The 13,928-nt window shown below is 47.2% G+C and overlaps 1 protein-coding gene across 1 annotated transcript in view; it reads right to left on the bottom strand.

The window, feature by feature from the left end:
• The window catches only part of sptbn5 (spectrin, beta, non-erythrocytic 5), a 332,093-nt gene that overhangs the window by 150,546 nt on the left and 167,619 nt on the right, over positions 1–13,928 (bottom strand). The window contains exon 36 of the mRNA XM_038790252.1: positions 1,336–1,440. Within this exon, the coding sequence (XP_038646180.1) occupies positions 1,336–1,440 (105 nt within the window). The remainder of the gene's footprint in view (positions 1–1,335; positions 1,441–13,928) is intronic.

Here is a 13,928-nt window from a genome sequence, read left to right as displayed (position 1 = left end):
TGCCTCACTGCGCCAGGGACCCGTGTTTGATTCCCTCCTCGGGTCACTCTCTGTGCAGAGTTTGCACTTTCTCCCCGTGTGTGCATGGGTTTCCTCTGGGCGCTCTGTTTTCCTCACACAGTCCAAAGATGTACAGGTTAGGTGGATTGGCCATGATAAATTGCCCCTTGGGTCAAAAGATGTGGTTAGGTGGGGTTACAGGGATAGAGTGGGGGAGTGAGCCTAGGTAGGGTGCTCTTTCAGAGGATCGATGCAGACTCGGTGGCCGAATGGCCTCCTTCTGGTAGGGAATCTATGTATCGCCTCCATCTTATTTGTCATCTATAAGCTGCCCTCAGTGACATCATCTTATAACATAACATTTGTATTTCCATGTATGCTGATGACACCAAGGCTTGTGTGTTGAACACAACCCAGCTCACCCTGAGAGAGTATTACACAACGTAACCCATCACAAGCATGGTAAACAAAGCTTGGTGTACTCTGAGCGAGTTAAACTCAGACCCACCCAAGGAAGCACTGTGGCACTGCTGCCTCACGCTGCCAGGGACCCGGGTTTGATTCCGGCCTTGGGTGACAATGTTGAGTTTACAAGTTCTCCCCTTTACTCGTTGGTTTCCTCCTGGTACACCGGTTTCCCCCTACAGTCCAAAGACACGCAGGTTAGGTGAATTGGCCATGTTCAACTCATGGAGTTATGAGGGTAGGGTGGGGGGGGGCTCTAGGTAGAATGCTCTTTCAGAGGGTCGGTGCAGACTCGATGGGCCAAATGGCCTCCTTCTGCACTGTAGGGATTCTATTCTATGGACCTTTAAAAAGGATACAGGGAGTCCACACCGAGTAAAAATAAGAACAGAGTTTTATTTGAACAAATGGCTATGTACACTACCTGGTAGATCCCTACCGGGTTCCTCTCCAGTCGGTGCCTTACTGGCCCCCTTGCATACTTTGGGTAATTGAGATACCCTGCCCCTAGCAGGAGAGCTTGTACTCGGCAAGGAGTACGGGGAAGACTAGCATTCCCATCCCGGAGGTCCCATGCGGGATATTACAGAACCCACACTGAGAGTTAAACACAACCTGGCCTACCCTGAGAGAGTTAACTGCAACTCAATCCCAGTTATGTTGATTTTGACCATTCACAGAGTTAGAAAAATACTGAGCTATAACCTGGAACAGGTGACTGGACCACACCAGTCAAAGTCAGAATTTCCACTCCATGTGAGTCGATAGTTAAATGATCCCACATTTTTTCCAGATCTTGCAGTTCTTTTCTTTCAGCCCCCCCACCCCCATTCAATTTAATCTTCTACGAACTGGACAGAGCCTGATTACCTTTTCCTCCTGAGTTGTCAGCAATTTCTCAAAGGCTTCATGCCGTTTGATGAGAGAATCCACTGTGTCCACAGATGTTTCCAGTTCACTGGACCTTAGGTAAACCTGAAATAAGAACACAGTCAATCAATGCTCCCGTCTTTCTGCACACTTAACCCTGTGTAATTGTTTATCAATTCCAGTTGTCCTCACTTACCATCGCTGATGACTAGCAAAGCTTCACGTTCAAACAGTCAGATAGTTTTGGTGACATTTAAACCCCATGCCTGACATCCTACCTCATTAGATTCAGATGTGTTACAAACACGCACTGCTTTTTCAAGATATTATTCCAGAGAGGATACAAGCAGCTGGTTTGTGAAAAAGGAAAGGGCAACAAACCAGCAGTGATGAGTGCTCTTCTAAGAATTGAGATGAGGCACAATGTGTCTCACCTGTGCTACCTCCTGAAAGTATTTGTTGGGACAGTGTAGAGGGAGCTTTACTCTGTATCTAACCTGTGTTATATCTGTCCTGACAGTATTTGTTGGGACAGTGTAGAGGGAGCTTTACTCTGTATCTAACGTGTGCTGTGTCAGTCCTGACAGTATTCGTTGGGACAGTGTAGTGGGGGATTTGTTCTGAATCTAACCCATGCTGTACCTGTCCTGAGTGTTTGATGGACAGTGTGTAGGGAGCTTCACACTATACCCCACCCGTGCTGTACCTGTCTTGTCTGCGCATTGAGCTGACATTGGGTTCTTGAAATCTCCAGTACTGACACGCATCACGTTCATGAGCACAAAACTCCAAAAAAGTTGAAGGAATGCAGGAAATAAAAGTGCTTTCTTCAGCTGCACTCTGCAACTCCAGCGGAAAGTATTCCACGGGATCATCACTGCCGATGCCATCAACTATGGACAACCTGACACATGATATGAAGCTTGCTTTAGTTAAAGTGCAGGAGGGGATTTACATTAAAGGATATCTCCTTGCAAATGTGTTCTAACCTTTAGAAATAAGCTCACTGATTTCCCACAGGACACCTGCAGCACACTGGGAGTGCAATAGTTAGTCTCCTTGTACCCAGAGTGGAAATCGATGCCCAGTGGATGACTTTCCGTCATCCAGCGATGATCTTTATTACCACAGCTGCACTTCATGGGGAGATCTGCCACTTTCTCTGCAATTTGAGGCTTGGCTTCAGAAAGTGCAACAAAGGTCTGAGGTGAGCTACTCGCCCTTGTATCAGTCCGGGTTTCGGTGTCACACTCAGGAAACCTGTCCTGAGCCCAGACTGGAGTTAGGCTGATGGAAACCACGGGGCCGCAACCACTGATGAGAGAGGGATTGAAGATGCAATTCAAAGTACAGTTGGAGGCCTTGTCTGGCCGGCTGGGCTCGTTGAGCTCTGGGTGTCCCTGTAACATGAGCACTGTTTGAGAAAAGTGAGGTGGTGGAGGGGCAGTGGGGATCACACCCAATGCCCGCATCGGGCTGTTCGATCGGGAGGCTCCAGATGTGCTACAAATGGAGATTTGGTGGCTTGCAGTGCGTCCTGCAGGCTGTGGGGTGACAGTCAGTGAGGCGACGTGATGTCCTGGCATGTTTTGTGCAGCAGCCAATGTGACTTGCAGTCTGCTGACCCGGTGTGCTGGTACATTGTGGGAGGGCTGGTCAATTCCCACAGGCATCCAGAGTGGTTTCAAAATCCTGGGCTGCGGCCTGCCACCATCAGCGTTTCGAATTGCCTTTGCTGCAGAAGGGGACAGCAAAGGGAGAGATGAAGATGGGATCTGGTGTACCGCCACAGTCCTCTCCTTCTTGGAAACGCCAGGCCTGCAGGACTGATGGAACGCTGCTGTCCTAATTCCAGAACCCATCCCGGAACGGGTGGAAGAGTCGGGCCCTGCAGGGGCTGTCCTTTCAGTAGCATCCACAGGCAGTGACTTCGGACGCATGCTCTGCACAGGAGCTGTCACATCGAAGGTGGAGAGGTCGGGGGCCGTCAGCGCCGGCAAGGCGGTTGCCAAGGTGATGTCCATTCTTGAGACACAGCAAGCAGGGGGGGCTTCTGCTCCAGGTGCCGAGGTCAACATTGAAACCGAGCGTGGGGGTAACGGTGTTCCTGCAGGTGCCGGCCAAAGCTTCTTACAGACCGTGAAACGCTGGACTCTTTTACCTTGGTCACGGCTCGACATTTTTAATCCCTCAGCATCCAACCTTTCAGCTGTGAATTCTGCGAGGAATGACAAGCAGACAAACATTCACTGAACTGGGCAAAGTGTTGACCCAGCAGCATCCTGGAGGATCGGACCCGTGTATTCAGGCACGAACTTTCAAAGGAGCCCAAGTCCAGAAAAGGCCGTCACAACAAAGAAAAAACAGGGAGTTAGTTAAAGAGGATAAGACTACTGCACAAGTCAGAGAGCATCTGAGCAGCATCTCGGTTTGTGGGGAGCCGGCTGTTTCTGGGCACGTGCTGTTATCCCTATGAGAGTCTGCTGGATCAAACTTTCTCTTCCAGAGGCAGACTTCCCCTCTTTTAAAAATGTGATTCACAGCCAGCTCTGACAAAATTGGCTCCCTCCTTCGATTTCGTCAGGAACATTAAAAAAAAAATGACTCAGAAACTGAGCAATCAAAACTTTGAAAGGCTCTTTCTGGCAAAAAAGTGGTAATGATGTGACACTAGATGCAGACACCCAGCGTCTCAATGAGCACACGGAATTGTAGTTAAGCTGCTGGATTACGTAGCTGCTCCATTAAAGCTTTTACTTCCTAAATCCTTCTCGCACTTTTATATGAAATGCCTCGGAGGCTCCGTTAACCCATATTAAATGTGCACTATTTCTGACCTCCTTGTGCAGCCAACAAACTGTCACCACTCTGCAGCGTTCTGTGCAAGGAGAACGTGAGCATGAACTGTGGAGGTGGTTGTTCAATTCAGTGGAAATTTGCACCTTGTACTTTTCTTTTATCGGAGGTAGTTCAGACTAAATCCAGTCCATGGACCACCTCAGCAACTTGTTTGAATGTATTCTCACCTTACTTACTCAGATCAACAAAGATTCCTTTCCACTCCATTCAAAACCTTTAAACCAATGCAGCCAAATCTGCAAGATGACAAAAGCAGCTTGAGGCTAAAATTCCACCTTTGTGCAAGAGTCAGCTCACCAACATTGCCAGCTTTCCAGGGCAGAGAAAATGACACTGCTGACAACAGCACAGTCAAACCTGTAAGCAAATAACTGAACCTGAATGTGACAGTGATATACACAAGAGAGCGCACACAGTCACACATCGATAGTGTTGTAATATAAATAGATGGATGGATTTGTTTATTGTCACGTGCACCGAGGTACAGTGAAAAGTATTTTTCTGCGAGCAGCTCAACAGATCGTTGATGTACCATCAATTGGACGGGAGGCACGTTGAAGATCCAAACTTTGGCTTTAATCAGCTAGTTGTTAGCCCGGTGGTCGACTACAGAGAAAGCCCAACCGCCGGGAACTCTGGGTACTTATACCCCGCCTCGGAGGCGGGGTCTACTTGCCTCTCGACCAATTGGTGAGAAATCACATGACTAGTCCAAACCAATCAGACGAGAGGCACATGACCAGCCAGAGCCAATGGGAGACCAATGCTCTGCACCAATGGCAGTGCTCCCATTCATACCGCCACATTCACCCCTTGTGGAGAAAGAAGGCGGGGAGGGGTGTTGTAAGGGGAAGAGAGGGGGGGGGGGTCTGAGGACTGGTGGTATGAGTAGAGACAATCGAGAAGATGGGGGCTGCCCACTGGCTCGTGGCAAAATGAACAATACTAACTACATTAGGATGCAAAAAAAATTACAATAGAGTCCAATAAAGTCCCATGGTTGCATCAGATGGACACGATCAGCCTGTCGGGTGCCCGTGGTGTTCTGGTGGACCGTCGCAGTGGAGCCGGTGACGTCGGGTCGATGGTCGTCTTTGCCTCCGTGGTCGCGACTGGTCGAGTGTGATGGAAGCAAGTCGTGGCCAGAGTTCCAGATCATCCTTGGTGGCAGAGTACTGGCAGGGCCTTCCGTGTTGGCCCAAGATGGTGGCGCCCAGGGCCCGCACGTGGAATCGGGGTCCCAAGATGGCGGCGCCCGTGGGAACCTCATGGCAGCTGGGGGCAGTGTCAGCGGCGTCTGCGGGCCGGTCAGAGCAGCTAGGAGCGAGGGTCGGGAGGACCGTGGGGCCGTTGCGGGGGCCGGGAGGCGGGCCGGAGAGGTCGGTGCGCGGCGCTGAGCCCTGGGACGGCCCGGGGGGGGGGGGGGGGGGGGGGGATCCGCGGTTGCTGCGCAGAACAGCAGTGACCGACTTGGTCTGGCAGACCACCGCGTAGTGGCCCTTCTTCCCGCAGCTCTTACACAGAGCGGAGCGGGCCGGGCAGCGCGGGCGGGGGTGTTTGGAGAGGCCACAAAAATAGCAGCGGGGCCCCTTTAGCTTGTCGGAGCGTCCCGCAGCGCAGGCCTGGGGGGTTGTCGGGGTCAGCGGAGGACGGAGGTGGCGCATGCCATGAAGTCCAGGGGGTTGCTGCGCGGCCGGGGGCATATGCGCGGGCGTTCAGGTCGGCAACCTGCAGGGTGGTTGCGAGGGTCCGTGCCTCAGCTAGGCTGAGGGCGTTCTTCTCCAGCAATCGTTGGCGGATAGAGTAGGATTGCATGCCGGCAACGTAAGCGTCTCTGACTAAAAGTTCCATGTGCTCTGTCGCAGAAACTTGGGGACAGGCGCACATTCTCCCTAGAGCCGTGAGGGCCTGGTAAAACTCGTCGAGTGACTCACCAGGGAACTGTTGTCTAGTAGTCAGGAGGTGCCGTGCATATACTTCGTTGACCGGCCGGAGAAAGTGTCCTCTCAGGATATCCATGGCCACGTCATAATCATTTTCGTCCTCAATCATTGAGTATACCGCCGTGCCCACGCACGAGTGGAGGATGTGGAGTTTCTGCTCCTTGGTGGGCTTGCCGGCTGCAGTTGTCAGGTAACTGTTAAAACACACCTGGCCAGTGTTTAAAGGTTGCAGGCGCATTTGAAGCATGCGGGCTGATGCGGAGGCAGTCAGGCTTGATGCATAGCTCCATTTCAAAATTCTAGCTGATTAAATTGATGTACCATCAATTGGACGGGAGGCACGTTGAAGATCCAAACTTTGGCTTTAATCAGCTAGTTGTTAGCCTGGTGGTCGACTACAGAGAAAGCCCAACCGCCGGGAACTCTGGGAGGCGGGGTCTACTTGCCTCTCGACCAATTGGTGAGCAGTCACATGACTAGTCCCAGCCAATCAGACGAGAGGCACATAACCAGCCAGAGCCAATGGGAGACCAATGCTCTGCACCAATGGCAGAGCTCCCATTCATACCACCACAATTGTTAAGTACATGAAAATAAAAGGAAATAAAAGAAAATACATACATTAGGAAATATGTACTCTCACAGACAACACTGGAATATAAACAAGAGTGCTCACACTGACATAGACAGTGTTGTAATATAAACAAGAGTGTTCACACACACACAAACAGCACTGTAATATAAACGAATGTTCACACACACAGACAACACTACTAAAAATGAGAGTGTTCACACACATAGACAGCACTGTAATATAAACGAGAGTGTTCACACTGATATAGATAGGGCTGTAATATAAACAAGAGTATCCACACACACACAGACAGCACTGTAATATAAAAGTGTTCACACTCAGACAACACTGTAATATTAATGAGAGTGTTCACACTCAGACAGCACTGTATATAAATGAGTGTTCACACTCACTTAGACGGCAGTGTAATATAAATGAGACTCATACACAGGGCTGTAATATAAACAAGAGTGTTCACCATCATTTAGATGGCACTGTAATATAAACAAGAGTGTTCACACACACAGACAGGGCAGTAATATAAACAAGTGTTCACACTCACATAGTCTGCACTGTAATATAAACAAGAGTGTTCACACTCACAGACAGCAGTAATATAAACAAGTGTTCACACTCACATAGATGACACTGTAATATAAACAAGAGTGTTCACACATACAGACAGCACTGTAATATAAACAAGAGTGTTCCCACACAGACAGCACTGTAATATAAACAACAGCGTTCACACACAGACAGCACTGTAATATAAACAAGAGTGTTCACACACAGACAGCACTGTAATATAAACAACAGCGTTCACACACAGACAGCACTGCAATATAAACGAGAGCGTTCACACATACAGACAGCACTGTAATATAAACAACAGCGTTCACACACACAGACAGCACTGTAATATAAACGAGAGCGTTCACACATACAGACAGCACTGTAATATAAACAACAGCGTTCACACATACAGACAGCACTGTAATATAAACGAGAGTGTTCACACATACAGACAGCACCGTAATATAAACAACAGCGTTCACACATACAGACAGCACTGTAATATAAACAACAGCGTTCACACATACAGACAACACTGTAATATAAACGAGAGCGTTCACACATACAGACAGCACTGTAATATAAACGAGAGTTCACACATACAGACAGCACTGTAATATAAACAACAGCGTTCACACATACAGACAGCACTGTAATATAAACGAGAGCGTTCACACATACAGACAGCACTGTAATATAAACGAGAGCGTTCACACATACAGACAGCACTGTAATATAAACGAGAGTTCACACATACAGACAGCACTGTAATATAAACGAGAGCGTTCACACATACAGACAGCACTGTAATATAAACAACAGCGTTCACATATACAGACAGCACTGTAATATAAACAAGAGCGTTCACACATACAGACAGCACTGTAATATAAACAACAGCATTCACACATACAGACAGCACTGTAATATAAACGAGAGCGTTCACACATACAGACAGCACTGTAATATAAACAACAGCGTTCACACATACAGACAGCACTGTAATATAAACGAGAGCGTTCACACATACAGACAGCACTGTAATATAAACGAGAGTGTTCACACACAGACAGCACTGTAATATAAACAACAGCGTTCACACAGACAGCACCGTAATATAAACGAGAGTGTTCACACACAGACAGCACTGTAATATAAACGAGAGCGTTCACACATACAGACAGCACTGTAATATAAATAACAGCGTTCACACATACAGACAGCACTGTAATATAAACGAGAGCGTTCACACATACAGACAACACTGTAATATAAATAACAGCGTTCACACATACAGACAGCACTGTAATATAAACGAGAGCGTTCACACATACAGACAGCACTGTAATATAAACGAGAGCGTTCACACATACAGACAGCACTGTAATATAAACAACAGCGTTCACATACAGACAGCACTGTAATATAAACGAGAGCGTTCACACACAGACAGCACTGTAATATAAACAACAGTGTTCACACATACAGACAGCACTGTAATATAAACGAGAGCGTTCACACATATAGACAGCACTGTAATATAAACGAGAGAGTTCACACATACAGACAGCACTGTAATATAAACAACAGCATTCACACACAGACAGCACTGTAATATAAACAACAGCGTTCACATACAGACAGCACTGTAATATAAACGAGAGCGTTCACACATACAGACAGCACTGTAATATAAACGAGAGCGTTCACACATACAGACAGCACTGTAATATAAACGAGAGTGTTCACACACAGACAGCACTGTAATATAAACGAGAGTGTTCACACATACAGACAGCACTGTAATATAAACAACAGCGTTCACACATACAGACAGCACTGTAATATAAACGAGAGCGTTCACACATACAGACAGCACTGTAATATAAACGAGAGCGTTCACGCATACAGACAGCACTGTAATATAAACGAGAGTGTTCACACATACAGACAGCACTGTAATATAAACAACAGCGTTCACACACAGACAGCACTGTAATATAAACGAGAGTGTTCACACATACAGACAGCACTGTAATATAAACGAGAGAGTTCACACACACAGACAGCACTGTAATATAAACAACAGCGTTCACACATACAGACAGCACTGTAATATAAACGAGAGCGTTCACACATACAGACAGCACCGTAATATAAACGAGAGCGTTCACACATACAGACAGCACTGTAATATAAACGAGAGCGTTCACACATACAGACAGCACCGTAATATAAACGAGAGCGTTCACACACAGACAGCACTGTAATATAAACGAGAGTGTTCACACATAGAGACAGCACTGTAATATAAACGAGAGCGTTCACACACAGACAGCACTGTAATATAAACGAGAGCGTTCACACATACAGACAGCACTGTAATATAAACGAGAGCGTTCACACACAGACAGCACTGTAATATAAACGAGAGCGTTCACACACAGACAGCACTGTAATATAAACGAGAGTGTTCACACATACAGACAGCACTGTAATATAAACAACAGCGTTCACACACAGACAGCACTGTAATATAAACGAGAGCGTTCACATACAGACAGCACTGTAATATAAACGAGAGCGTTCACACACAGACAGCACTGTAATATAAACGAGAGCGTTCACACATACAGACAGCACTGTAATATAAACAAGAGCGTTCACACACACATCAGCACTGTAATATAAACGAGAGTGTTCACACACAGACAGCACTGTAATATAAACGAGAGCGTTCACACATACAGACAGCACTGTAATATAAACGAGAGAGTTCACACACACAGACAGCACTGTAATATAAACAACAGCGTTCACACATACAGACAGCACTGTAATATAAACGAGAGCGTTCACACATACAGACAGCACTGTAATATAAACAAGAGCGTTCACACACACATCAGCACTGTAATATAAACGAGAGTGTTCACACACAGACAGCACTGTAATATAAACGAGAGCGTTCACACATACAGACAGCACTGTAATATAAACGAGAGAGTTCACACATACAGACAGCACTGTAATATAAACAACAGCGTTCACACATACAGACAGCACTGTAATATAAACAACAGCGTTCACACATACAGACAGCACCGTAATATAAACGAGAATGTTCACACTCATACAGACAGCACTGTAATATAAACAGCGTTCACACATACAGACAGCACCGTAATATAAACGAGAGCGTTCACACACACAGACAGCACTGTAATATAAACAACAGCGTTCACACATACAGACAGCACTGTAATATAAACGAGAGTGTTCACACACACAGACAGCACCGTAATATAAACAACAGCGTTCACACACACAGACAGCACTGTAATATAAACGAGAGCGTTCACACATACAGACAGCACTGTAATATAAACAAGAGCTTTCACACACAGACAGCACTGTAATATAAACGAGAGCGTTCACACATACAGACAGCACTGTAATATAAACAAGAGCTTTCACACACAGACAGCACTGTAATATAAACGAGAGTGTTCACACATACAGACAGCACTGTAATATAAACAACAGCGTTCACACATACAGACAGCACTGTAATATAAACGAGAGTGTTCACACTCATACAGACAGCACTGTAATATAAACGAGAGCGTTCACACATACAGACAGCACTGTAATATAAACGAGAGCGTTCACACACACAGACAGCACTGTAATATAAACGAGAGCGTTCACACATACAGACAGCACCGTAATATAAACGAGAATGTTCACACTCATACAGACAGCACTGTAATATAAACGAGAGTGTTCACACACAGACAGCACTGTAATATAAACGAGAGCGTTCACACATACAGACAGCACTGTAATATAAACGAGAGTGTTCACACATACAGACAGCACTGTAATATAAACAACAGCGTTCACACATACAGACAGCACTGTAATATAAACGAGAGCGTTCACACATACAGACAGCACCGTAATATAAACGAGAATGTTCACACTCATACAGACAGCACTGTAATATAAATGAGAGTGTTCACACACAGACAGCACTGTAATATAAACAACAGCGTTCACACACAGACAGCACTGTAATATAAACGAGAGCGTTCACACATACAGACAGCACTATAATATAAACGAGAGTGTTCACACATACAGACAGCACTGTAATATAAACGAGAGCGTTCACACATACAGACAGCACTGTAATATAAACGAGAGTGTTCACACATACAGACAGCACTGTAATATAAACGAGAGCGTTCACACATACAGACAACACTGTAATATAAACAACAGCGTTCACACATACAGACAGCACTGTAATATAAACAACAGCGTTCACACATACAGACAGCACTGTAATATAAACGAGAGCGTTCACACATACAGACAGCACTGTAATATAAACAACAGCGTTCACACATACAGACAGCACTGTAATATAAACAACAGCGTTCACACATACAGACAGCACTGTAATATAAACGAGAGCGTTCACACATACAGACAGCACTGTAATATAAACGAGAACGTTCACACATACAGACAGCACTGTAATATAAACGAGAGCGTTCACACATACAGACAGCACTGTAATATAAATGAGCGTTCACACTCATCTAGGCAGCACTGTAATATAAATGAGAATGTTCACACTCATACAGACAGCACACTAAGCTGGTGGGAGGCTTGACCTATTCAAGTCATGCCTACTTAAAACTGGGATGGCCAGGTTGCCCGTGGACCATGATTATGCAAGCCTGTTTTTGGGCAAGATGGTGCTGGTAGAAGTGGCTACCGCCGGGTTGGAGATAAGTGACTGAGTGGGGTATTGGAAGGGGCACCGGTAGTGTTGGTAAATGTGTATGCCCCAAATTGGGATGATGTGGGTTTTATGAGGGGGTTGCTGGGAGCAATCCCGGATTTGGCCACGCACCACTTGATCATGGGAGGAGATTTTAACTATGTCCTGGAGCCGAGGGTGGATAAGTTGAGGCCCAGGTCGATGAGTAGGGTACGAATAGCAAGGGAGCTGTGCGGGTTTATGGAGAGGATGGGTATGGTGGATCCATGGCGCTTTCAGAACCCAAGGGGGAGTATTCCTTCTTTTTACACGTCTATAAGGTGTATTCGAGAATTGATTACTTTGTAGTGAGTCAGGAGATTTTGGTTGGGGTGGAGGGGGCAGAGTATGCGGGGATAGTTATCTCGGACCATGCACCCCACTGGCTGGATATTCGGCTCAGTACGGTACGAGAGCAGAGGCCGGGGTGGAGGTTTGACTTGAGGTTGTTGGCGGATGGAGGTTTTGTGATGAGGTGCGGTTGCCGATTAGGGATAATGTGGAGTTCAATCAGAATGGGGAGGTGTCGGTGGGCATTTTTTGGGAAGCACTGAAGGCAGTGGTTCGGGGAGAAATTATCTAATTTATGGTGCGTGCGAATAAGGAAAGGAGGGCGGAACGTGACCGTCTAGTGAGCGAGATAGTGGAGGTGGACAGGGAATATTCGAGGGTGCCCACCATGAAGGGATTGGCGCGGAGGAAAAAGTTGCAGGGACAATTTGACAGGCTGACAACGGGGAGGGCGGTAGGGCAACTGCGTAGGGCAAGAGGGGTGCAATATGAGTCTGGGGAGAAGGCGAGCCGCATGCTGGCGCACCACCTGCGGAGACAGGCTGCATCCAGGGAAGTATTGAAGATCCGGACTGGGACTGGGGATGTGGTGTCAGAGCCAGGGAAGATAAATGAGGCATCTAGAGAGTATTACCAGGGACTTTATGAGGCAGACCCAGGAGGAGAGGAGGGATCATGGGGCGGTTTCTGGACGAGCTGGAATTTCCCCAGGTGGAGGAAGCAAAGAGGCAGGCGTTGGAGGAGCCCCTGGGGCTGAGGGAGGTGCTGGACAGTATCGGGTATGAAGTTGGGGAAGGCCCCTGGGCCGGATGGGTACCCGGCAGAATACTATAAGGAATTTGCTGCGGATCTGGCACCACATCTGTTGGGAGTGTTTAATGAAGCACTGGAGAAGGGGGAGCTGCCGGAGACGATGAAGCAGGCAGTAATCATACTAATCCCAAAAAAGGGAAGGATCCAGTGGAATGTGGGTCGTATAGACCCATATCACTGTTGAACATGGATGTGAAAGTATTGGCTAAGTTGTTGGCGGGGAGGATTGTGTCCTGGGGGTGGTTGCAGAAGATCAAACAGGCTTTGTGAAGGGCAGGCAGCTCGCGATTAATATAAGACGGCTGTTGAATGTGGTGATGAATCCGTCGAGAGCTTTGGTACTGGAGGTGGTGGTGTCCATGGACGCGAAGAAAGCATTTGATTGGGTGGAGATGGCGGTACTTGGTCGAAGTTTTGGGAAGGTTTGGGTTCGGGCCGAGATTTGTGGCATGGGTGCAGTTGCTGCATGTGGTGCCAAGAGCGAGAGTGAGGACGAATGGTATGAGCTCACGAGGGGGTACGAGGCAGGGGTGCCCGCTGTCGCCGCTGCTGTTTGCGCTGGTGATAGAGCCGTTGGCGATGGCTCTCAGGGGGTCGGCAGAGTGGCAGGGGATAATGAGGGGACAGAGGGAGCATCAGGTGTCGCTCTATGCTGATGACCTCCTGCTGCATGTTTCAGATCTGTTGGAGAGTATGGGAAGGATTA

Source organism: Scyliorhinus canicula, chromosome 2 (assembly GCF_902713615.1).
Source record: "Scyliorhinus canicula chromosome 2, sScyCan1.1, whole genome shotgun sequence".
In the NCBI taxonomy this organism is placed as follows: Eukaryota; Metazoa; Chordata; class Chondrichthyes; order Carcharhiniformes; family Scyliorhinidae; genus Scyliorhinus; species Scyliorhinus canicula.
Note: the sequence above shows the minus strand (reverse complement) of the source record. Positions and strands in the feature narration are given on the sequence as shown.